General features: G+C 47.0%; 1 protein-coding gene across 1 annotated transcript in view; it reads left to right on the plus strand.

Annotated features, from left to right (window-relative positions):
- The window catches only part of GRB7 (growth factor receptor bound protein 7), a 672,870-nt gene that overhangs the window by 103,061 nt on the left and 545,515 nt on the right, over window positions 1-24,294 (plus strand). The window contains exon 2 of the mRNA XM_086924360.1: window positions 23,741-23,828. Within this exon, the coding sequence (XP_086780486.1) occupies window positions 23,741-23,828 (88 nt within the window). The remainder of the gene's footprint in view (window positions 1-23,740; window positions 23,829-24,294) is intronic.

Below are 24,294 nucleotides of genomic sequence, written 5' to 3' on the forward strand. Positions count from 1 at the left end.
CGGGGCCCCCCCGCAATGCGGGGCCCTGTGTTACGCCCCTGCAAGAGATTGAACACAACGCTGCCATTGCTAGCAGGGGTCGCAGCCGGAGGCCGCCAAATCCTGCCAGGGGGCCGCCACTGCCACGATTATCAGATCCTTCCGATCCGATCCTCGTCGTGGCGGCCCCTGGGGTTTGGCGGCCCTGTGCAGGTGCACACTTTGCACATGCCTAGGGCCGGCCCTGATATTAGCAAAACATATTAGCACACAACTGTCTGATTACTTGGAATCTCACAATCTCCTGCTTTTGTCTCATTCAGTTTTCCAGTCGGTGGGTCAGAGGACCTCAAAGGGACACTCGACAGCGGTGGAGCCGCAGCGCTCATCTTTGGGACCCGAGTGCTGCTTTTCCAATGGTATCTCACCATGTTCTTCTCAGGAGCCCTGAGAATTGTGGATCTGTGTGGGTTCACCTCCTGTTTGGTGGAGCGCTCCTACCAGGTGGTGGTCAAACCGTGGTACTGCAGGTCTCTTCTTAAAGCCCTACGGGTTTCACGTCTATGTACGCCTCATAGGCAACACGATACAATCCTTTGGTTTCTCAATGATATCAGGCGCGCAACACCCATTGGATTCAAAGAACTTCAGTCCCCCGCCCGTCGTGTATGGCAGCCCGGGATGAGACAGCTTAGCCTTCCGGGCACACACACAGCCACACCCGAGCACTTCACAGGTCTTTTAAAGACCTTTTGCATGTTAATTAGGCCTTGCTGTTGTTTCACCCGTTCTAAGAGCACCTGCAGCTCCACTCTGCCTATTGAGTAAAGATTCTGGCACCCCGCCACCGAAATTTTTTCTTATCCCCCCAGAAATTTGGCTCTAGTTACACCTCTGAATGGTATCCCATGCGGATGACACTCAAATAGTGTTTTTTTCTCACTCCTGACCATGGAAAGAGCTTGGAAGCCGTTGCCTATTAGATGGGACCACATTGTCTCAAACTCAACCGCAACAAAGTCCTATTAGTGGACAACCAGCCAATCCAATGGGGCTTGGCCTGGTGACCGGAGGCATTAGGACCTTTTCCTGGCACCAAAAATGTAGTGAAGAATTTGGGAATGTGGCTCAAATCGGAGCTGAGACGTCACCACCAGATTAACTCTGTGCACAGCTGTGGTTCTGGAATACTGAGGAGCCCCAGGACATTTCTTTCTCAAAGGACCATTGTCCATGCATTGATCGTAGCGCGACTGGACTATGGGAATATTCGGGACCTTGGAGCTTCTAAAGCTGCAGTTGTAAGGCTCCAAACGACCCAGAAAGAGGCTGCACTTCTGTAAATACTCTCCGGTCTCTACTCAGCGCAGGGACCTTCACTGGCTGCCTGAGGTTAAGCACATACATTTCAAAGCACTTTGCTTTGTCTATAGAGCACTCGTGCAGGCCGGACCATGATACCTTAGGAGGGTGATGACCCCTACTGTCCCTCGATAACCCTGCTCTCTGCTGATCATAGACTAGCTCACGTGCTAAGGATGTATCGTGTCAGACAAGGAGGGCATTCTTGTAGATACCTGGTTCCAAAACGATGGAATTTCATTCCCTTCCATCTCTGCCTCGGTTCCACAGAGATGGTATTCCATAAACAATTGATGACTTGGCTGATCCAATCCTGGCATTTGGGTTGCGCGTGGATCATTTGATTAGCTCCGGGAAATCCTATTGGGTCGCCATGCGCTCTTTAAATGGAAATAGTGTCTGTGCCAGGAGAGCTGAGCCTGCAGTAGGAGAGGTGCATCTGCCCTAGTAGGGGAAGGCTGCGCCATTAGGGGGTGAGTTTACACCAGGAAGTTGATCCTTCACCAGGAAGTGAGTGCATGAGGAGTGCTTGAGTGCACCAGGAAGGTGTGACTCTGCACCATGAGAGATGGCTCGGCACTAGGAGAGGTCAGCCTGTATTAGGAGAGGTGCATCTGCTCAAGGAGGAGAAGGCTGCGCCATTAGGGGTGAGTTTACACCAGAGAGATGATCCTTCACCAGGAAGTGAGTGCATGAGGAGGGCTTAGGTGCACCAGGGGGTGTGACTCTTCACCATGAGAGATGACTAGGCACTAGGAGAGGTCAGCCTGCATTAGGAGAGGTGCATCTGCCCTAGTAGGGGAAGGCTGCGCCATTAGGGGTGAGTTTACACCAGAGAGATGATCCTTCACCAAGAAGTGAGTGCATGAGGAGTGCTCGGGGTGCACCAGCACAGCTTAGTCTGCACCATGATGGGGCTAGTCTGCACCAAGAGCGGTGACTCAGCACTTCAAAATGTGTGAGCTTGTGCCTGCACCAGGGCTTTAAGAGGGAGATAAAAACTGGGTCTCTCAAAGGGGTGTGGCTGATGTAATTAAGGGCGTGGCTTAAAAACACTTACGCTAAAAATCTGTGCTTAGCATAGTGTGCCGCCCGACTGGTTTCATGCTGCTTCTGTCTTTGCATCTAGATATATAATACATGTATCATTGCACATACAACAAGCCAGGACTATTGGCTTTATCAATGGTTGTTAGCTGCATAAGACAAATAAATAAACAACAACTGCGGATTCATTGTCAAAGCATTGAAAATGCTTCAGTTCTGAAATGATGAGACTGTCAAAGAGCAATAACAAGTCTTTTGGAAGTTACATCAAAGTCAGTGAAGGGTGGCACTGCTTCAGAGTTAAGATGCATTTTTTCCATCCTGAGGGTGATGGTGAAAATGGAGAGCACAATAGGGACACGTTTCGGCACCTTCTTTTAAGAACTGCTGGTGCTGAGCACCAGCAGGACCCGGCCCACTTAAAGCACTGGCCTGCACCAGGAGGCAGGCCTGTCTTTGTAGCAACATTAGTTGGTTCTTGTTCTGCATTAGTCCATTCTGGAGCTAGGAACAGAGCAGATGATGTCTTTGAGCTAAAGACCAGACAGCTCAGCAAACAAACATCCAGAGGGCGTTATTGATTCGCAGAAATTCACAGCTCTGTGGCTGATCATGGGGTGATCTCTGGAGCCTGACCTTCACAGCCCCTAAGGAAATACTACACATACCCTATGCAATCCTACTGGTGATGCCCTGTGTAAATCCGTGCAAAGAGCAGCAATGCCCATCAGGGCTTAAAGTTGGATGAAAAAACTGGGGAGGGGGGGGGGGGTATCTTACAGGTACATGGCCTATTTAATTAAGAAGTTCGCTTAAAAATGCAAGTTAAAACTCTATTTACCAAATCGTGCCACCAGATTGGTTATTTTGCTGTCTCTTTCTGTTCTGCATCCAAATATGCAATACAACAACTGATATTACACCTAAAACAAGCCAAGAATATTGGCTTTGTTAGTGGTTGTTAGTTACATAAGATAAATAAGTAATAGCAATGATGTTGTTGTAAATGATATTCAAAATGCTTTAATTATGCAATAATGAGACTGTGAAATAGCCAGGGGCGGCTCCTCCATGTGGGAGGAGGAGAGTCGCCCGACTGCTTTCTTGTAGTGCAAGACGCAGAAACATAAAATAATGTTTATTTTATTTTATTTTAAAAAAAAAATTGTATTCTTAAATTGCGAAAATATGACAGCCCATTGACAGTGATGCAATCTTTCACATTACAGATCATAATTACCTTAACATTAACCAATACATTCAATCCATGCATACATTACAGTTCTTGCTCTCTGTCTCTGTTCCTCCTTATTTCCAGTTCTACCGATGGGGATATACATATCTCTCCTATGTTTATATTACACTTGGCCCATTTCTATCCCATTTCTTTGGACACCCACGCGCAATAAAAACTTATTTTTCAGCTATCATACATTTATCCAATTCCCTCCTCCACATTGCTACTTCTGGCAGTCCGGCACCTCCCCCCCCCCATCCCCTAGCCAGTTCTCTCTTAAACAGAGTAAATCCTAGCGTTGCAAACTGTTGTTCCGTCTCCGTAAGGTCTGTAGCCTCCCATATATTTAACAGACCCAGCCGTGGCGTCAACGTAACTGTCTTACCCAGAGCAGATCGCATGTGCGTCACAATCCTGTCCCATTGGTTTTGCACCAACGGACATTCCCAAATCATATGATAGAAACTGGCTGATTGTCCACATCCCTTAAAACATAAATCATCTGACCTAGAGCCTATCTTTGCCAGCGTGATCCCAGTCAAATATGAACGATGCAATATACGGAGTTGAATAATGCGATATCTAAGTGTGATGGCAGCCTCTCTCGGGGACATCAATGCTTGCCTCCAGTCCTCCTCCTCCATAGGTCCCAAGTCACTTTCCCATTTCTCTCTGAGCTGCCCGAAGGAGTCTGGCATATTATTACTAAGCTTTCTATATATAAGGGAAATTGCCTTGGCATGCAGTTGTCCATCTAATAGGCGATCTTCCAAAGGGGAGTAGTCTGGTATATCTCCACATTCAGGAAATACCGCCATTAAAGCATGTCTAATTTGTAGATACCGAAAAACTTCGCTAGGTGCCAGTTGATACGTTTTCTGTAGCTCTGCAAATCGAAGATTCTTTCCCTTCTTAATCAGATCTCCTACCGTTGAGATACCAATCATGTCCCATTTGTCAAACCCTGGATGGTGACGGAGCATGCCGAGCTTTTGTGTATACCATAGCGGCGTCATATTAGTGAGTCTATTTGTCCAACCCAGGCGGGAATTAGCCATCCATCAAATCTGCAGCGTGTGTTTGGTGGGTCCTACAAACTTCTTTCTCCGTGGGGGTGAATAAAGCGCCCGAGATAACCCGCCCTGTCCATTTGGTATCTATCTAAGGCACACGCCGGATCATCCGGTGGGGTATACTTCCATCTATTCACTGTAGCCAGTTGCGAGGCCCAATAATACAATCGAACATCAGGCAGCGCAATGCCTCCATCATACCACCCCTTCGTTAATTTTTGAAGCGCTATTCTAGGAGCCCTTCCGTCCCATAGTAGTGTACGTATCTTCCCTTCCACTGCCGCAAAAAAGGTATCAGGAACTTGATTAGCACAATTCTGTAGGATGTATAAAAAACGAGGGAGAGCAAGCATTTTAAAGAGGGCAGCATGGCCAAGCAATGACAACGGCAGGGACCTCGAGTGTTGGACATCCGCTCGCAACCGTGTGAGCAAGGGTGCTAAGTTACTCCTGTAGAAAAGAGCTGGATCTGGCGTGACAAAGATCCCTAGGTATTTAAAACCGTCCTTCGCGATCATCAGAGCACAATCTTTTGGAAGGTGTGGGACCTGTCCATGGAGCATATATAATACTGACTTGTCCCAGTTGGTAGCAGAGCCAGAGTACTTTCCAAAATTAATAAAGATGTCTAAAACCACCCGAATGGATCTATAAGGGTATGCCAGATATAACACTATGTCGTCGGCATAGAGTGATATTCTGTCCTCACAGTCAGGAGACCATCTCAGCCCTCTGGTCATGACGTCTTTTTCCACCCATGTGGCTAAGGGTTCCAACATCAGCGCAAATAATAACGGTGACAAGGGGCAACCCTGTCTGGTACCTCTAAGGAGAGAAAACTGCCTAGACGTATAATTATTCACTCTTACCTGTCCAGATATGTCCGTATATAGCAATCGCACCCATCTCGGGAATTTCGGGCCTAGTCCCGTTCTACCTAAGAATTCAAACATGTAGGACCATTCAATTGAATCAAAGGCCATAGAAGCATCTAGGGATAATACAGCTGCATCCTCTTCCTGAAATATCTGCCGGGCCAACACATTGTGCAGGCGACGGATATTAAGGGCTGTATTCCTTCCCGGCATAAAACCAGATTGATCGGGGTGCACAAGGGAGGATATCACCGTCCCCAAGCGTGTGGCAAGAACTTTCGCCAGTATCTTAGCCTCCACGTTGATTAATGAGATTGGCCTTTAGGAACGACAGTCTTCCACTGGTTTGCCTGTTTTATAAATAACAAGAATACTCGCCAACCTTTGATCTCGGGGGAGGGCACCCTTTTCCCAGCTTTTCTGATACATGGCCCTCAAATGTGGGACCACCTGGACAGCTGTTGCCTTAAGAAATTCCACTGGGGTACCATTGGGCCCCATCGCCTTCCCGGATTTAATCCGGCCAATGGCTGTTCTAATCTCCTCGTCCGAGAGATCAGTCTCTAGTGACTCCCTATCCTCAGCAGACAGGGTAGGCAGCATGCATTCCTCTAAGAGCTGATGCGACTCTTCCGCCGTGTATACTTGTGAAGGCGAGTACACGTTCTCAAAATGATCAGCAAATGTTTCTGCTATTTCTCCGGGCAGGACACGATTTCTCTATTAGGCGTCCGTTGTCTAGGTACCCACCTCACACCCTGCTCCTTCCTTTCCAACCAGGCCAGGGTCTTTCCCGCCCTGTCTCCTAGTTCGTATAATCTATGATGGGTAGCCGTCTGTGTCGCTAACATTTGTTCTCGGGCCTTTAATTTATATTCCTCCCGTTTCAGCGCCAATGCATGTAGCAACTCCTCCGAGGGGTTCCGCCTCAATGTCTTTGAGTGCATCCTCCAACTGTATCAGCATCTCCTGTCTTTTTGATACATATCGCGTTTTCAGCGAGAGAGCATGCCCTTTTATAACTACTTTATACGCCTCCCAGATCGTTTGCGCTGAATCTACGGATCCTAGATTTTCCTCCAAGAAGTAGCCAGTTTGCACACTTAGCTCCTCTCTTATATCAGGGATCTTGAGTAGCCATGGGTTAATGACAATGGTACGGCTCTGCTGTTTAGCACCATGTGTAAACTCAATTCCTACAGGGGAGTGATCCGAGAGGCCTCTGGGATATGTCCTGGGCCGTCTGAAGTTACCTATTGAGGCTGCATATGTTAGAAAATAATCAATCCGGGAGAGGCTGCCATGCACACTGGAGAAATAAGTAAAATCTAAAGGGTCATCTTGCAATTCCCGTCCCACATCTATGAGCCCCAATGCTGTGGTGAAGTCTGTCATTAGTTCATTTGGTCGCATAGTTTGTCGTACCGGGCGTCTATCCGTTAAGTCATTCATCGTCATATTGTAATCTCCCCCAGTAGTAAGACTCCATCCGGAAGATCCGTGAGCACCCGACCTAACTCCGCTAAGGCCGCCTTACCCAATGCTGGTAGTAAATACAAGGATACAATATTCAAAGCTCTCCCCTCCCATTGAGCCTCTACTACTGCAAACTTTCCTGCTGCATCTGACCACGTATTGAGTACAATCAAAGGAACATTCTTCCTAACAAGGATACACGTACCTCTGGAGCCAGTAGTGTAATCTGCATGTACCAGGAGTTTATATCCCCACCTATTTAGGGCCTTACTTTTGTTGCCAACTAAGTGAGTTTCCTGTAGGAGAACCAGGTCCGGGACTGTCTTTTCAGATATTGTTGAACTATACCTCTCTTAATTTTATCTCCCAGCCCATTAACATTCCAGGTGAGTACAGAGAGCGTTGATTCACGATCGACTACCATTGGTCAAGAATACAGGCATCACATTGTAGGTCGAATATAAGGTCAACATTATCATAAGCATCATGTATAGAACAAAATCAACATCAGCTACCAGTCTGTCATTAACATTTGAACATAGAAAAATGAATCGATTTATCAATGTAGAATCACCACAAAGTAATGTTGTAACTTTAAACCCTACCAATAAGTCAATGTCGTCACAGCAACAGCAATTTCTGTTCCAGTCCCCTTCCTCCCCCCAATCCCTCTAACTCCCCCCCCACCCTGCTACCCTGCCTGTGGATTCAGAACTACCCACCCCCAAACTTGGCAGAGTCCCTCTCACCCTAATAAACATGCTAAAAACGCAGAGGAACCAACCCTCCCCCATCCACGGCCACTTCAAAACTTGCTATGCATAACCCCCACCATATCACATCAATCTATTCATGACACATTACATATCATTGACCCAGAGCATCTTAATAAGCAGTTGCATTACTAATTTCAACCCACATCATCACACCCCCCCTTAGGCCCTCTACTTGCGCAACTTATGTAGAGGGAGATGTCCCAGGTCAGTCCAAGGACGGAATAGTCCTGCTCTTCTAGTCTTCTCGATTCCAAGGTCGCCTCCTCAATCGGCATGTCTGTATGATTGTCTTTCTGCATCTCTTGCCTGCCAGGCCGATTCCTCCTCCGATTTCCCACTGTTGTCCATCCCTCCATCCAGTCCCAAACTGCCTCCGGCGAGTCGAAGAACCAAGTTTTCCCATCCGATTCCACCCTCAGTCGCGCAGGGAAGAGCATCGAATATTTCACTTCAGGATCCCTTAGTTCCCGCTTCACCGCCTGAAAACTACGTCTCTGGGCCTGAACTTTGACCGTAAAATCAGGAAAGAACTGCACCTCATAGTTGTCTATTTTCAGAGGAGGAGCAGATCTGGATGTTTGCAATATGATATATCTCTGTCACGATAGTTAAATACCCTGGCAAATCAGTGGCCTCGGGGGCGCACCCACCTAAGGTCTACCTCCCGGCACTCTGTGAGCACGTTCTATAGTGAAGTAGTTAGACAGCGACTTCGGCTTCAGATGTTTTGTAATGAATTCTTCAACATATAGGTCCGCAGCAGGCCCCTCTGTCTTTTCCGGGACACCTAGTATTCGAATGTTATTACGGCAGGCCCTGCCTTCATAATCATCCAGTTGCTGCTCTATCCTGTCCTGCTGTTTCTTCGTCTCAAGCATTTGATTCTGTAAGTCCGAGGTGTCCTCCTGTAGAGCGTTTGTCACTATTTTTAGCTCTTTCACCTTCTTATCCATTTTTCTGAAATCTGCTCTCAGTAGCGATACCTCTACCGTAACTGAGCCTACCGAGGTGCATACTCCACCTATCGCCGCCATAATATCAGTGAGAGTCGGTTCCTTTCCTTGCGAATGGCCCACTCCGGGACTCTCCTTTTCCGGTCTAGGCGACTAATTTTTTTCTCCACTTTTAGCCCAGGCAAATTTCGCCAGTTGTTTCTGGGCATTGTTCCTCGACCCCTTTACCCCCTGCCACCATTGTTGGAGGGGTCTCAGGACTCACACAGTCAATAGGGCAGGTAGCGTTTTTATATGTGGCTTTGATCGGCGTTCTCTCCGCTCGTGGTCTCGTCGTCCCCTTCTCTAACTCCACCACGCGCGGCTTCCCGACAGTGGGACCCCCTGCCCTCCACCAATTGCCCTCGAGGCACGTCAATCTCTTTCCCCTGTGTCGCAATGTCTTATGGCCTAAACACCACACAGGGTGTGGCACAGGCCCAAAAGTGTCCGCCTCCAGGCGCAGCTATCACCACTAGCGCACACCCCTGTGAGCTAGTCAGGCCTGGGGGAAGGAGGAGGGAGGGGAGACACGTCCCAGAAGTCACCCTCGCCTCTATCTACCCTTGTCCCCTCCCGTCGATGTCTTTCGCCTGATTCCGCTTCTGCACCTGGAGCGTTGCGGGCGTCCTCCCGTGTGTCAGCGTATCTGCTCAAAGCCAAGAAGCTCGTGTTTAGTGGCAGCCGCTTCCGCTCCCCAGGCCACTCAGCCACGTCCTCGCCGGCTCCACCACTTCTCGTCACCTGATGATGCAGGACGTTGCAAGTCTATGGGTGAAGTGGGGGGGAGGGGAACCCGCACCCCTGTCAATATCCGCCACCTCTCCCCCAGCGCCGATCAAATGCCGCGTGAAGGCCTCAAAGCCGGGAACTCAAGTATCTCAGTCCCCAGCACTGCAACCAGGCTAGCGTCTTTCTGCAGAGCGGTGGGGCTGTACGGCACACAATGTCCCCTCCTCCGCCCCCCTCCACCTTACTTGCGTCTCCGATCGGGTGTCCGCCACTCCGCTGAGGGTCACGCTGGAGGGACAGCCCAGGCCGAGTTCCGCTCCGTTTAGGCCAGCGCCGCCATGTTAGATCCTCTCCCTCCTCCAGCCGAGCTCACTCCGCATCTCCGATCCCCCTCGAGGGTCGCACAACCAAGGACTGCAGCAGGGGGGGGGTGGTAGGAGGAAGACGTCTCCAACTTCCACCCTCGATGCTCGGGTCTGGACGGTGGGAAAGCCGCTATATTGCCGTGGACGGGCGAGAGCTCTTTTAGGCAGCAGCCATCTCTCTTGGCCGCTAGCCACGCCCCATAAAATGGTATTTTAAATACCATTTTATGTTTCTGCTGTTCACACTGCAAGAAAGCAGAAGGGTTTGGTTGGGGTCGGGTGGGTCTGCTCAAGGGCAGGGGAGGAGTGGCTAGACCAATGCAGTGGGCCCTGACTGTTTGGTCGGCTCTTTGGGGCCGACCAAACCACTAATGCGCACTTTCCCTTTTCTCCAGGTAGGCTGTAGTTCTCCCCATAGATGCCTGACGCTTGTGTGGTCGACGTTACAGCCAATCACAACGCTGCCATTGCAGTATTGTGATTGGCTTTGGGGAGGGAGGCTGCCTGCTTCCTGTTCTGCCGGACCTGGCCAGGAGCTGAGACGGCACTGGACCCGGTAAGATAAGTTTATTATTATTATTTTTTTAATTAACCCCGCCCCTCCCGCACAAACCCTGCACTAATCCATCCCCATCCCCATCCCCCCCACTTGGGAATCATGCCGGCTGCGACTGGAAATAACTATAACGAGTCTTACATCAAAGGCCAATGAAGTGTGGTACTGCTGCTGAGTTAAGATTTTTTTTTCCACTCTGAGGGTGTGGGCAAAATTGGAGAGCCCGAAAGGGATCTGTCTCAGGACCTGTTTTTTATTTTAAACTGCCAGTGCTGAGCACCGGCAGAACCCTGCCCACTTAAAGCCCTTCCCATGCATAGAGCTACCTGTGACACAATGCACTTAAAATACACACAGTAGACAATTGCGCTGTAACCGTCACCGGAAACACTGTCACAAACTTTCACATGCCCTGTTGGAACCCAGAGCACAATGCTACTGCTGACGACTCACTGTGCCAGCGGCGTAGCATGGGTTACCAGCGCCTGGGGCATGGCAAGTATCTTTGCACTTTTCTTTTAAAATATTTTGCCCCTATTAAAATTTTGCACCACTTTGGGGCAGATTTATGAGGCGCTTGCGCCTCCTTGCGCCGCAATTGCGTCACTTAATGTGACGCAACGGCGGCGCAAACAATGCGCCCTATTTACAACGTGACGCATCTAGGAGATGCGTCACGTTGGAAATCCCTGCGCCATGAGGAGGCGTTCCTGCGCAGGGGGGGCATTCCTGCGCAGGAACGCCTCCTAAAAGTGGCTGAGTGAAATCTATGAGATTTCACTCAGTCACTTTCTACGTCAATTCCTTACGCCTGCTTGAAGCAGGCGTAAGGGTGACGCACCATGCACTAAAGAGGTGGCTCCTGTGCATTGCAGGAGTCATGTCGCACTTGCGACATGACTCCTGCAATGCGCCGCCCGTACGCCGAGAGATGCGTCACGCATCTTCACTAACTTGCACCATGGTGCGCCGCATCATAAATGCGGCGCACCATGGGTGGCGGAGCAGAGGCGCACTGTGGCGCATGTTAACTGGCGCATCCCTGGGGATGCGCCAGTTAACATAAATCTGCCCCTAAGAATTTTGCGCCCGAGGCAACTGCACCAGTGGCCCCTCCCGCGCTATGCCACTGCACTGTGCTGCTGTCCCTGCAGCCCTTTGACTTTGCATACTGCCCTCTGCTGTCCAAACCATGGAAAGTTCCTTTTCTTCGTTTGTGGAGAGAAGGAGAAATGTATCAATTTAAGACTTTAACTTCCGTTTCATGTTTGCCATCCAGTTCTGTGTATCCAACGTAGTGGAGGTATTGGCTCGACGCTGCTGCAGCATTCAAGTATCATCTGCAAAGAGATACCGGCCAGATTTACCAACATTTTGCCCTGCGTTTGCCAGCACAAAATACATATATATTTTTTTGTAATAACATATTTTATTTGGTTTTCCTGGCCCTGCATTCACATTTTGAAGATAAGATAAATCAGAAGTACCAAAGCATAAATACAGTTGCAACTCCTGCACAACTTGCAGGTAAATCAACAAGAACATAGCACAGACAGTCCCATATCCCAGAGGTTGTAAAGAAGTTAGGTGAGTGCAGGCACAACCAGTGATATATTGTAGTATGATGTGTTCGACAGTCGTTAGTCTGTGGGCGCAATACCAGTCAGGGGTCCAGCGATGGAAGAGGTGTAGACCTATGCCGCGATATGTCGCCCAGTGGGACCAGGTTTTCCTATGTTTCTGGTGGCAGCCTCGGGCCTGAAACACAAAATAATTGTTTTGGCATTTACTTTCCAGCACAAAACGTTTATTTTGTGCTGGAAATTGCCTAAAAGTAACACCTAAAAGTAATGCAAAGCAGCTTTGCGTTACTTAGCATCAAGGGGTGTTATATGGGCGTTCACATGCAGCCACCCATGCTTTTTGAAGCAAAACCATATCTGCCAAAAATTTGAGACCGGTTTGGCATAAAAAATGAACGCCATTTCAAAGCAGGCACTAATAGGAGAAATGGTTCAGTTTCTCCTTTCTTTTCTGACTTTGCATGTGTGCTGCACTGTACGGCTCACATACAAACTGCCCTACCAAGTACCACGCATCAGGGGTTAGACTAACACATTTTAATGTGATGGTCGTACCACTGCACTAAAAGCATAGTCATGCATTGGCATCCCTTCCCCACCTCCTGCTTGCTTCGTGTGAGGGCGGCTCAATGCACAATTCTGCGGTAGAGCCAGAGGAGCGCATAGCAACGCAGTGACACATAGTGTGCTTAACTTAATGGCCCCGTGGCTCATGAAGAGCTGCCTTCCTCACACTACTAGGCATTTTAAAGCAGCCACCTGCTTGTTCTACGCTGAGACTTGGCACATTGCGGTCTGATCATATTATTTCACTTGCACCCTCCTATTGCATCATCCAGGAGTCATACTCAGTGCACTAGCACAAGTGACAGTACCGTACTTAATCCAAGGGGCAGTATGCCAGTATTGAGTACTCTATGCTGGCCTGGTTTGTGTGTCGTCTGCCGAAGCTACTCTGGCAACCCAAGCGGGCTGCCTGGGGCTGAGACACAAAACAGCCCCATCTTGTTGCCCTGGACTATCATTATACCCCATCTCTCCTCCCCAGTTACTTGTTTTCAGGTTACTTTAGATTGGACCATTATAGCCTTCTCAGAAGTTTAGTCTCTCACTATTGTTGAGTTAAATCTGTAGCCCACCGACCTGCTTCATCTCTTTCCTGAAGGTGCACATGATTCATGCAGCCTTCGCTTAAAAGATAGCGGTCAGCTGGAAGATTCCCAGATGCGTTTCCAAGCATCCTCACTTGGCAACGAGTCTGGGCACTAATCCTAAGCCTGTGCACCTTCCAAAATTCTCGGGCCAACCAGACACTGCTCGCTTGGCATCCGATTCCATTTACTAATGATCTGCAGTCCAACCTTCTCATCGCTTTCTCAATGTCCAATTTTAATCTATCTGGGCATCTTATTTTGCCATCAGAATATAGAGCACTGCTGCGACAGGAACTAGGCTCCGCCCCCTTTAGGGACTATAGGACCCCAATGGGGGCTCATGAATAGGCATTTTTTGCATCTCAGGCATATTTTTTTAAGTCCTGATGATGATCCCCATATTGTTAAGAGGGATCGAAACGTCATCAACAAATAGTATCATGACAACTGCAAATGTTATTAAATTATGATAGCATTGGTACTCTAAACTGCCATGTGACATAACCTGTTTATTATTTCTACATTCACTAGGAAATATCTGAGCTTTGAAAAATTGTGTTTCTTGTTGCTCCTCACGTATTTTTTCGGTGTGTGTTATATGATTGAATATATGTATATATATATATTATATATATATAAAAACACACAAGGTTGCCCCCTGGAGACGTCGCACACTGAGGGGATCACACACAATATATATATATATATATATACATTTGGATTTTCTGACATGGAATTCATTATTTTCCTGTGGTTTATGCTTAGTGAGATTCCACAGTAAGGAGTCCCTTGTTCCTTTATAGATTTTCTTTTAGTGGCCTTAGGGCTCTGGGCACATTCCCAAGGTAAATGCAGTGTGAAAGTACGCACACCCTTCCTACACATGTTAGGAAGTGGGGCTTACCTGATGTTTTTGAACATGTCTCAAGCCTGCCATTGCAGGCCTGTGTGTGCGCAATTGAACTTATACTCAGGTTGGCCTTTCTTAACCTCTGGTCAATCCTGATGAAACATTTCACTACCCCTAGAGCACCCCTAGGATATGTCTTGAGGGGAGAAGCAGGTGGCAGGTGAAAAGTACAGCAGGTTGCCATGTGTGTCGAGTGAAATTATGGTGATTGGAATTACGTGGCATGGTGTGGAGAGTATTTATTTGGATTGTTGCTAAGTGGCATAGTGTGTTTTTTTGTGGGGTGTATTTATGTGGTATTGAATTATATGGAGTTGAATCATGAAAATAGAGCCTTGGACCTAAGCCTTGACAAATACTAGACATCTATTGGACCCCAGCCCTAACACAGCCACTGATAATTTTAAACATTGAATTGGATCATCTCTGGATGCCACCTTACTGCTTAAACTGAGCCAGAGAAGGGCTAAGGAGAAAATGACACCCTGGTACTCACCAAAACTCAGGGAACTTAAACAAAATTGCAAACGATTAGAAAGAGCTTGGAGGAAAGAGCACAACACCCTAAAAAACAGAACTATAGAGAGTCCATCAAAACTTACCAAACAGAAACAAATAGAGCACAAGAACAGTACTTTGATGAAAAAATTACATCCGCTACCATCGCCCCCAGGGAAATCTTTCAGATAGCTAAAAACTTATGAAGTGTCCTTCGCATGAGACTCCACCTGAGTCAAGGTTCGTTGTAATGAACTTTCAAACTTTTAATAAGAAATTTCTAGATGTAAACAATACCTTCCCCCTGGTCCTCTGCCCTGACAACACAGTCGCGGCAGCTGATACTCCATCTGGCAGCATACCACGACTGGAAGAACTTCCAACTATGAACCTGTCCACCCTTTCTCAACTCTTTGCCCAGTTCAAATCTGGCTCCCCTTTTGACCTGGTACCTCTCCATGTGCTTCGTAAGGTAGAGGAAATCATTCTCCCAGTTTTACTAGAAGTGTTAAATTTATCTATATCCACTTGCCAAGTTCCTTTGTCATGGAAACATGCCATGTTAAGAGCACTGTTAAAAAAAACTAATCGTAACCCGCAGGATTGGAGTAACTATCGCCCGGTCTCCCTTCTACCCGGAACAAGCAAAATATCAGAGAAATATGTCAACAGAATTCTCTTTAAGTTCTTAGAAACTCATTCCCTACTGCATACCTCTCAGGCAGGATTCCAAACACAACATGGAACGGAAACCGCTCTTCTAGCAGTAGTGGAGGAATCGAGGAAAATCCTCGACTAGGTAGGAGCGATGGGTCATTATCCTACTTAACCTGAACTCTGCCTTTAACATTCTTTTTGAAAGACTTGGAATGATTGGAGTCTCAGGTGATGCATGGCCTGGATCATGTCCTTTTTACTTGACAGATCGTTTCATGTTTTTGAAAGCAATAATACTTCTAAACGTGTGCCACTCACATGTGGAGTTCCCCAGGGCTCTTCACTGAGCCCTATTCTGTTTAATGTCTATCTAAAACAACTCGCTGAGTTAGTCCTGCCATATGGAATCCTCATCATAAGATATGCTGATGATGCACAGCTAGTGGTAGCATTAAAACACCCGAATAACCTGCCAGCTAATTTAGAAAGCTGTCTGTGGCAAACTGGATGGACCAGTCGTGCCTCAAGCTTAATGGAGAAAGACTGAGCTAATGATCTTGGGCAATCACTCCAGCTCCACATCTGGATTGGGCTGGCCCACTTGTTTTGGCCCTCCACCAGCCCCTAAGCCCAAGATCAAAAGCTTGGGACTCTGGTTAAATAGATCTCTTAAATTCGACCACCATGTGCTGAAGCTAGCAGCCACCTGCTTTCGTATGATCAGGCTGATTTGGAAAATTCTACCTCTTCTTCTGTTATCCACTTGGAGAGTCATAGTTCAGGCGCTGGTTCTTTCCCGTCTGGACTATGGGAATTTCCTCTACCTGGGCGACCGAAAGCCACTAGAAGGAAACTGCAAATCGTGCAGAACTGTGCAGGTAAGCTGCTACACAATACTCCCAAAATGCATTGTGCCATGCCTGCTCTCAAATCACTGCACTGGCTGCCAATAACTGCACGCATAATATTTAAATCATTATGTATAGCTGACAAGACCCTTTGGGGGAATGGTCCCAGAATTAATCATTCCCTCATCATCTTGTATCGCCCCTCAAGATGTCTCCATTCAACCAACTTGTGTCTGGCATCTGTACCCAAAATCAAGAGAGCTATTTCCGGGGGCCGCTCCTTTTCGTATAATGCCTCTGGATTACGGGACACCCTGCCTACCCATCTTCGATCTGCGGCCCATCACCTTTCCTTTCGAAAGCAATTGAAGACCTGGCCGTTTCAGAATATATCTTAGAACCCCCAACTCTGCCTGCTTGCTGTCACTAGCGCTGGGATGCCTACGGGTAGCTATGAGCTCAATAAATGCTCATTAATACTTATAATAATAATATTTCATTGAGTAGTATTATGTGGAGTGGAATTATGTTGGGTGGTGTTAATTTGTGTGGGGGTGAATTGTGTGGTGTGGAATCGTGTGGTTTTGTGTGTCACACAAATTAAAAGGCTTCTCTGCGCCTCTTAAGAGCCATTGCAGTCCTTTGATTATTTTTGGCCTGTTTTGTGTGAGAGGGAAGATGAGGGGTGGGTGTAAACATGCTCTGGCAAGTTTCATGGAGTGTGTGTGTGTGCTTTGAGGGCTGCTAATCTGAGTGTAAACCCAACCTCAGACACTGCGAGGCCCACCGTAGGCCCCTGGACCCAACTACACACATTTATTAGGGGAAGCCACCCCAAAAACCCCCTACAGAGCTATGCCCCTGCTTTTATTATGCATATGGGTTGCCATGAATCCGAAAGAAAAAGCATGCACTTGTAGTATCTTTGTAAAGAAAGGGTGAAAAAATATACACAAAGTCCATGTGAAGCTGTCATCATGTGGAAATGAACTTTGGAAAGCAACACAAAGGAGGAACATGTAAAACCCTTATTTTGCGGTCCTCCATAGTGCCACTTGCCACATTCGCATACCATAATCCTTAATAAAATGTCTCATCCTCATACATTTCATTCAATGCATTACATTTGCTGTTAGATTATTGTTAATTACTTTTCTTAAAGTTTACTTGTGGTTGGATTGAACTAAATCTCCTAGAGCAAAATACATAACACGACAATTATATTACACTTTAAAATTAACGCATTACATTTTGATTATGCATTGTATTAGTTCTACATTTGCACTTTGTTGTTGGACTTGTGTATTACAAACATAAAGAAAGTTTGCTATGCAAAACTACACTGTCTATTTTCTATAGGTGTCCACAGTGTGTCTCAACAAAAGACACTGCAACACCTACAGAAGACACATGCAAGTAAACATAGAACTGTGTAATGTGAAACAGTTATAGGTGGTACGCTTAACATGAATGCAAAAAATTGCTTGGCAGTAACCACCTTTGACTTTCCTTCCCCTGTCGGACTACATAAATACAGCTGCTACTTTCAGATGACAGACAATTAAAATATAAATCTTTCAGGAGAATCCAGAGAACATTCTGTAATTGTGCAATAAATCAGAATACAAGGAAGCCGCCGCCCTTCCAAGAATCAGTCCTGGCATTTATACACAAGCCTAGTTTTATTGGTTTCCAACCGAAAGAAAGTTTGCTTCAATTTTAACGTTGTGACATCATACTAGTCGCAGGCGTTCGGAGATGCTATTTGAAGAGAGAATTATCACGGCCATCTTTTAAAGTCTCACGATGGCCTCTTCACCATCTCAGCTCATGCAAAATGAACCATAAAATAAAGTAGTATTTTGGTAGAACATATTTATTAAAGAACTTCTGAAAAATTGTGAATACTGTAGGGTTAGGTTATATCAAATTAGCTCTTAGTGTGTGACGAAGAAAATGTTTTATTTTTATTAATTGGAAGCTAGCCATTATATAATTTGGGATACTTTTACTTAATGCCTATTTTTAAATCCTTGGGACTGAATGGAGTTTATATTTTTCTCCACGTTGGCGCATCTTAAGAACTTTACAGGAACCGTTATCAAGATGACGCCTCTGTTAAAAGCAGTTTCCCCAAGGACTAAATATTGACTCTTGAGAAAAAAACATAATTTTTATTAATCAGCTAAATGTATAACATAAGCACATTTAAATACGTTTTTTTCAACTTGATAAAAATGATAATTGATGTTTCCAGACATACTTTGTAGGTGGTACAGGACCTGAGGCTTCTCCAAGATGGCGACCTAATTGACTGGCACGGTAGCTCCCCAAGTAGAATTGCCTAATTTAATCTTAAAATAACTATAGTAATGAACTATTCAATTTAAAACGTGTTTCGGGATATGAACTGCATGTATTATCAAAATCACATATATTAATTACACTTCTATGGTTAACCTGGTCAGCGGCGTAACAAGAATTCAGCACTCGTGTGCAGTGCTCTTAACTAAATATACAAGCATATATGAGGGAGAGGTGAGGGCACGGAACAGGCACTCTTTCGAAACAGATTCTGACATCTGTTCTCTGCCTTTGAATGCTCTGCAAATGTGACAAGATAAGATTAAGATTTTCAGGCCAGTTTACAAATGAGTTAGGAGCAAATACGCTCTGCAAATTAAAAAGAAAATTTCGCCAAACACGAGCAGGATACTAAGAAAAAAATAGTGACCCAAAATGAACAGATAAGCACCAACATGGAAGCATACCAGTAGTTAAGCACTGCTCTATGGTGGGGAAACAAATGACAACAAGGAGGGACAAAGAGGAAAGATTAACCACTAGGAAGCAAGCCTTTTTGAAGGACAATTGAAGTAACAAATAAAAAGGCAATGGGCTGGCTGCAAGCCCACAAAGTGTATACAACATGTCTAGAAGACTCTGGAGGTTAATGCATTTGCTGGAGAGAACTGTTTTGTCTAGTCCGAGTTTTGAATCAAAGTAGCAAATAGGGTTAATGTGTCTCCTGCAAAGCACATTATGTAAGATGCTAGCTTTTTATTTTGTGTTGCTATTTAAGGGGCGTTAGTGCTTTTAACACAGAGACCCTCTTGTGACTTGCAGGTCTTAAATTGTAATCCTTCTACTGTAGCACAGTGCGCTATGAAGGACGTGTGATTCCTACACCTTGTAACCCTCACTGCTGGCGTAGTAGACTAATGCGTCTACTCTGGAGCCTGTGTTTGGCCTCACGGTCACTGGTCCAAATCCGGAAGGGTCCACTCACCCTTTCATTCTTTTGAGGTCGATAAAATGAGCAACAATAAACATCTTTTAATCAGCACCAAGATACCATTCTGGTTGAACATGCACTTTACAAATACACGTTATGTCTTACGTAACACATTCTGTATATCAATTTGCACACTTATATGATTTATTGTCAATCTGTACGTGTAATGGAAAGCACTCTGTCAACCTGCATTAGGATGAGTAGTGCTATAACGGAAAAAAACAAAATAGTGGTATTTAAATTGTTATTTGTGTAAACAATGGGCCAGACCAACACATCTGAAAATCTTACAGTGCATTCATATCTCTTACATACAGGGACTGGACAAAGTGAACATTACAGTGGGACGAGTTTAGCATATCTCAGTGGGGCCCAACTTCTTTGCAGGGTGGACAGTGTCCGCTCTGTGAAAATAGTGGGTAGACGCCATCAAACTCGGGTGTACCCACCTCCCCGTGGGCCCCGTTCTAAGTTCATCAAGGTAAACGCATTGCCCAGATCCCTGACAGTTCACTACAAAGCAACTTCCCCAGCAGGGATGTCTGTGGGCAGCGTCTGCATGGTGGGTTCTCCCGGGAGGCAGACACTTCCCTACCCCCAACGCGCCCCTGCTGGAGGGAATTTGCTTGCCAGCCTTTAATTAACTCAATGTGATTATCACTAAGTTAATTAAAGTGGCCATGTGGGGGGTGGGGGGTGGCATTCATCCAGCAGCACACAAATTCCTCATTATTTGCAAGCCTCCTTGCCTGGAAACTAGGAATTCTTGTTTTGCAGAGCACTTCTCCTGCGAACCCGTTTTGCAAATCTGCTGCTGCTGGGTGCTGAAACAGAAACATATCCCACAGTTTTGCACCTGCTTACCTTAGACAGAAAACAGGAAATTTCTCACAGGCTTACTAATGAGGGGAGTGAAGGGTTCAGAGAGACAAGAGTTATAAGAAGTAGAGCTGGCTTTCAGAGGCTCAGGAACAAGACTCAGTAGGAGATGGCAGATCCTCACTGGGACCCTGGTATCTATTGCTGCTGGGTAAAGGGCTGAGAGTGGGCAGGGGGAAGGCCAGTGCCTAGTTTGATCCTGTGGTTTCCGGTGCTCAGCACCAGCACTTAATCATCAACACCACCAGTGCTTTTCAAGAGCACCAGTTAAGGACACTTTCATTTACGGAGAGATAAAGTGATTTGTCCAGAATCTTAGGATGTTGAGCTGACTCTCAGACTCGAACCTGGTTCTCCAGCTCCGAAGTCGGCATCTCTGGCCATCATGCCACATCCTCTCCCCACTTTCATGGATAGTAGTTTGTCCAGTTTTAGGCGCTACTAACAGGAGAAATGGGCTGGTGCAGGCAACCTCCTGACGAGAGCTGTGGCACCTATTTTTTTTTACAAATAAAGCACTGGGGAAGGGGATGGTGCTCAGGTCTCAGCTGGAGATGTTAAGGTATCTGTCAGTGATGGGCGGAAGCGGGGGTAGAAGGAGATACTAAGCTCCCACTAGGGTGGAAGTATGTCTCAGTGCTGGGCAGAGGCCAGGGGAAACTAGTCTCAGTGGGAGATTCTAAGGTGATATTCACTCTCTGGGGGCTGGCCATCTGTCAGTGCCAGTATTGGGCTAGTCTCATTTGGCTAATTTTTAGAGAAATTATATATTTTTTAAAGCTCATACAGCCTGAAACATTGGGGGGAAACTAGAAGCACCCCATTTTGGCTGGGTGAGTGAGGTGAAATAAAGTGGCCCAAAGGCTGCAACTCGTGATGGGGCTACGCTTGCCACCTGGTTGTTTTTTTAACCGCCATTACAGGTATTTTAATGTCCTGTCTGGTAGGAAAATGAAATAAATCACCTAAAGCTGGTATTTTCTCCTCTGATCAATATATACTTTAAACAATAAATATTCGGTGATGCTTTAATGATCAGTGACAGATAGTTAACAACTAAACAAAGGCAGTAAATCCATGTTAATAAGTAATAAGGACATTTTTATTATTGTGTAAATAATCCTCTTTTATTATTAAATCTCAGCCTTTTGCAGACTCTCAAAACATGAGAAAACAGTATTTTATTTTTTTATTGTAGTTTTGGCGTCATTTGCCCAAAGTCACAGGATGTTGAGCTGAGGCTCGGACGGTAACCCATGTCAATAGTTCCAAATTCGGCAGCTCTGACCCTAACACAACATCCTCTAAATTTTCCTCTCTGGGAATGGTGCGTCCAGAGGCCTACGCAAACATGCACCCACCTCTACCAAGGCCTGAAAGACTCTGTAGCCAAGGTGCCAAAAACAGGCCCTCAGCAAGACCGCTCCACTTACTCTTCCCCCTTCCTAGTCAACTATAGCCTCAGGACGATGCTCTGGCAGCGGAGGGGGAAAGAAAAGCACAGAGCTGCTGCTTCTCCAGGGGACCTGAGGGGATGATGGCCCAGCAGCCACATAATCTGATCCCAGCCAGGCATCTCAGTTTAAAAGCACAGCAGGGATGGGGGACTCTTCTTCTGGGCGTCTGCTCCGGTCCATGGGGGACAAGCTAAATTCTGCAGTGGCCAGGATACTGACCTAGCGACATTGTTGCGTGCCACCCCCTCCGAGCCTGCCTGCCCATGATGCTGGCACCACATTCCAGTGGCCGGGCGGGGAAGAGACAGTAAGGGTCTGTGGGCTGGTTAACAGAGCTCCTAACAAAGACCGACCCACAGGTGACCCCGTTGCCCAATGTCCGGTTGCCCAATCGATACTGGGCGGGAGGCCGGGGGCACTGGGCTCAGTGGGACATGCTAGAATCATATACACTCTCACTGGGTCCAGGACATCTCTCAGTATTGAGGGGGGTTACCGGTGGCACTGGGCTCAGTGGGAGATGCTAGGCCTGAGTCCACTCTCACTGGGCCCAGCACATTTCTCAGTGTTGAGGGAGGCGGGGGACACTGATCACTGTGGAAGATGATAGAGCGGTATTCACTCCCTCTGGGCCGGGCATCTACCAGTGCTGGAAGGAAGCCAGTGGGTGGCGCAGTGGACAGGACTTAGTGAGCGATGCTATAGCTATATCAACCCTCAATGGGGCCAGAGTACCTCTCACTGCCGGGCAAATGACAGGTTGGTGGAGGGAGACACCGGTCTCAGTGGGCGATTCTACAGCTCTATCCATTGTCACTGCGCCCAGGGTATCTCTCAGTGCTGGGTAAAGGGCTGGCTGAGGGAGGACACACACGTCTCACTGAGATATGCTAGAAATTTATCTAATGTCACTTAACCCTGGCATATCTCACTGCTGGGTAGAGTCCAGGCTGGAGGGGGCACATGTCCCACTTGGAGATGCTAAAAATGTATCTACTGTCACTGAACCCTGGGTATCTCTCACTGCTGGGTAGAAGCCAGGCTGGGGACGACGCAGGTCTTACTGGAAGGTGCTGGAGCTAGAGCCGTATCAACTGTTGCTGAGACCAGGGTATCTCTCACTGCTGGGTAGAGTCCAGGCTGGAGAGGGGGCACAGGTCTCACTTGGAGATGCTAGAACTGTACCCACTGTCACTGAATCCATGGTATTCCAGGGTATCTTTCACTGGTGGTTAGAGGCAAGGAGGAGAGGTGGGGCACAGGTCTCACTTGGAAATGCTAGAGCTTTATCCACTGTCACTGAGCCCAGGGTATCTCTCACTGCTGGGCAGAGTCCAGACTGGGTGGGCACAGGTCTCACTTGGAGATGCTAGAGCTGTACCAACTGGCCCTGAACCCAAGGTATCCCAGGGTATCTCTCACTGGTGGGTAAAGGCCAGGAGGAGGGGTGAGGCAGAGGTCTCACTTGGAGATGCTAGAGCTGTATCCACCATCACTGAGCCCAGTATCTCTCACTGCTGGGTAGAAGTCAGACTTGAAGGGGGGCACAGGTCTCACTTGGAGATGCTAGAGCTGTATCCATCGTCACTGAACTCAGTATCTCTCACTGCTGGGTAGAAGTCAGGCTTGAAGGGGGGCACAGGTCTCACTTGGAGATGCTAGAGCTGTATCCACTGTCACTGAGCCCAGAGTGTCTCTCACTGCTGGGTAGAGGCCAGGCTGGGGGAGGGGCACAGGTCTCACTTGGAGATGCTAGAGCTGTATCCACTGTCACTGAGCCCAGGGTATCTCTCACTCATGGGTAGAGGCCAGGCTGGGGGAGGGGAGGGTCACAGGTCTCACTGGGAGATGCTAGAGCTGTATCCACTGTCACTGAGCCCACTGATGGTTTTAGGCCAGCAAGAGAAGGCTGGGCTTTTCTTGTAATGCTGCTGGCGAGCTGCCGAGTGAAGCGTTCAGAAATCTGACCTCATATTCCCTTTTTTCCAGGAGAATGAGGACAGGAGGTCTGGCTGCAGAGTGCGGGACTGGATCCGAGGGAGGCAGCAGCGCCTGGTGGGTCCCAGCCTATGGAGAGGTAAGCCCAGCTCTTGCCGCTATGTGAGGTTGAGTGATATGAGAGGGCCTTACTAAATTTCACCCAGTGGTAAGTGAATGCTACCAAGCTTTACATAGTGAAGGCCAGTGATGACCGCTAACCCTAAGACTCTGGATGCCACTAATAGGCACGGAACTTTACAAGGTAGAAGTCAGTGAAGTTACTAAACTTTACATGGGGTACTAGTGATTGCTACTAAACTTTACATGGGGTACTAGTGATTGCTACTAAACTTTACATGGGGTACTAGTGATTGCTACTAAACTTTACATGGCTGAATTCAATTATGATAGCAAACTTTGCTAGGTGGAAGTGAGTGACAGCTACTAAAGTTTACATGGCAGATTTCAATGCTGCTCCTAAATCTCCTAAATGTTACTTTGTGGATGACTATCACCCTTCATAATGCAGATGTTACTGATGAGTACTAGCCTTTAGAAGGGGT

The sequence above is a fragment of the Lissotriton vulgaris genome, chromosome 5 (genome assembly GCF_964263255.1).
Source record: "Lissotriton vulgaris chromosome 5, aLisVul1.2, whole genome shotgun sequence".
Classification (NCBI taxonomy): domain Eukaryota; kingdom Metazoa; phylum Chordata; class Amphibia; order Caudata; family Salamandridae; genus Lissotriton; species Lissotriton vulgaris.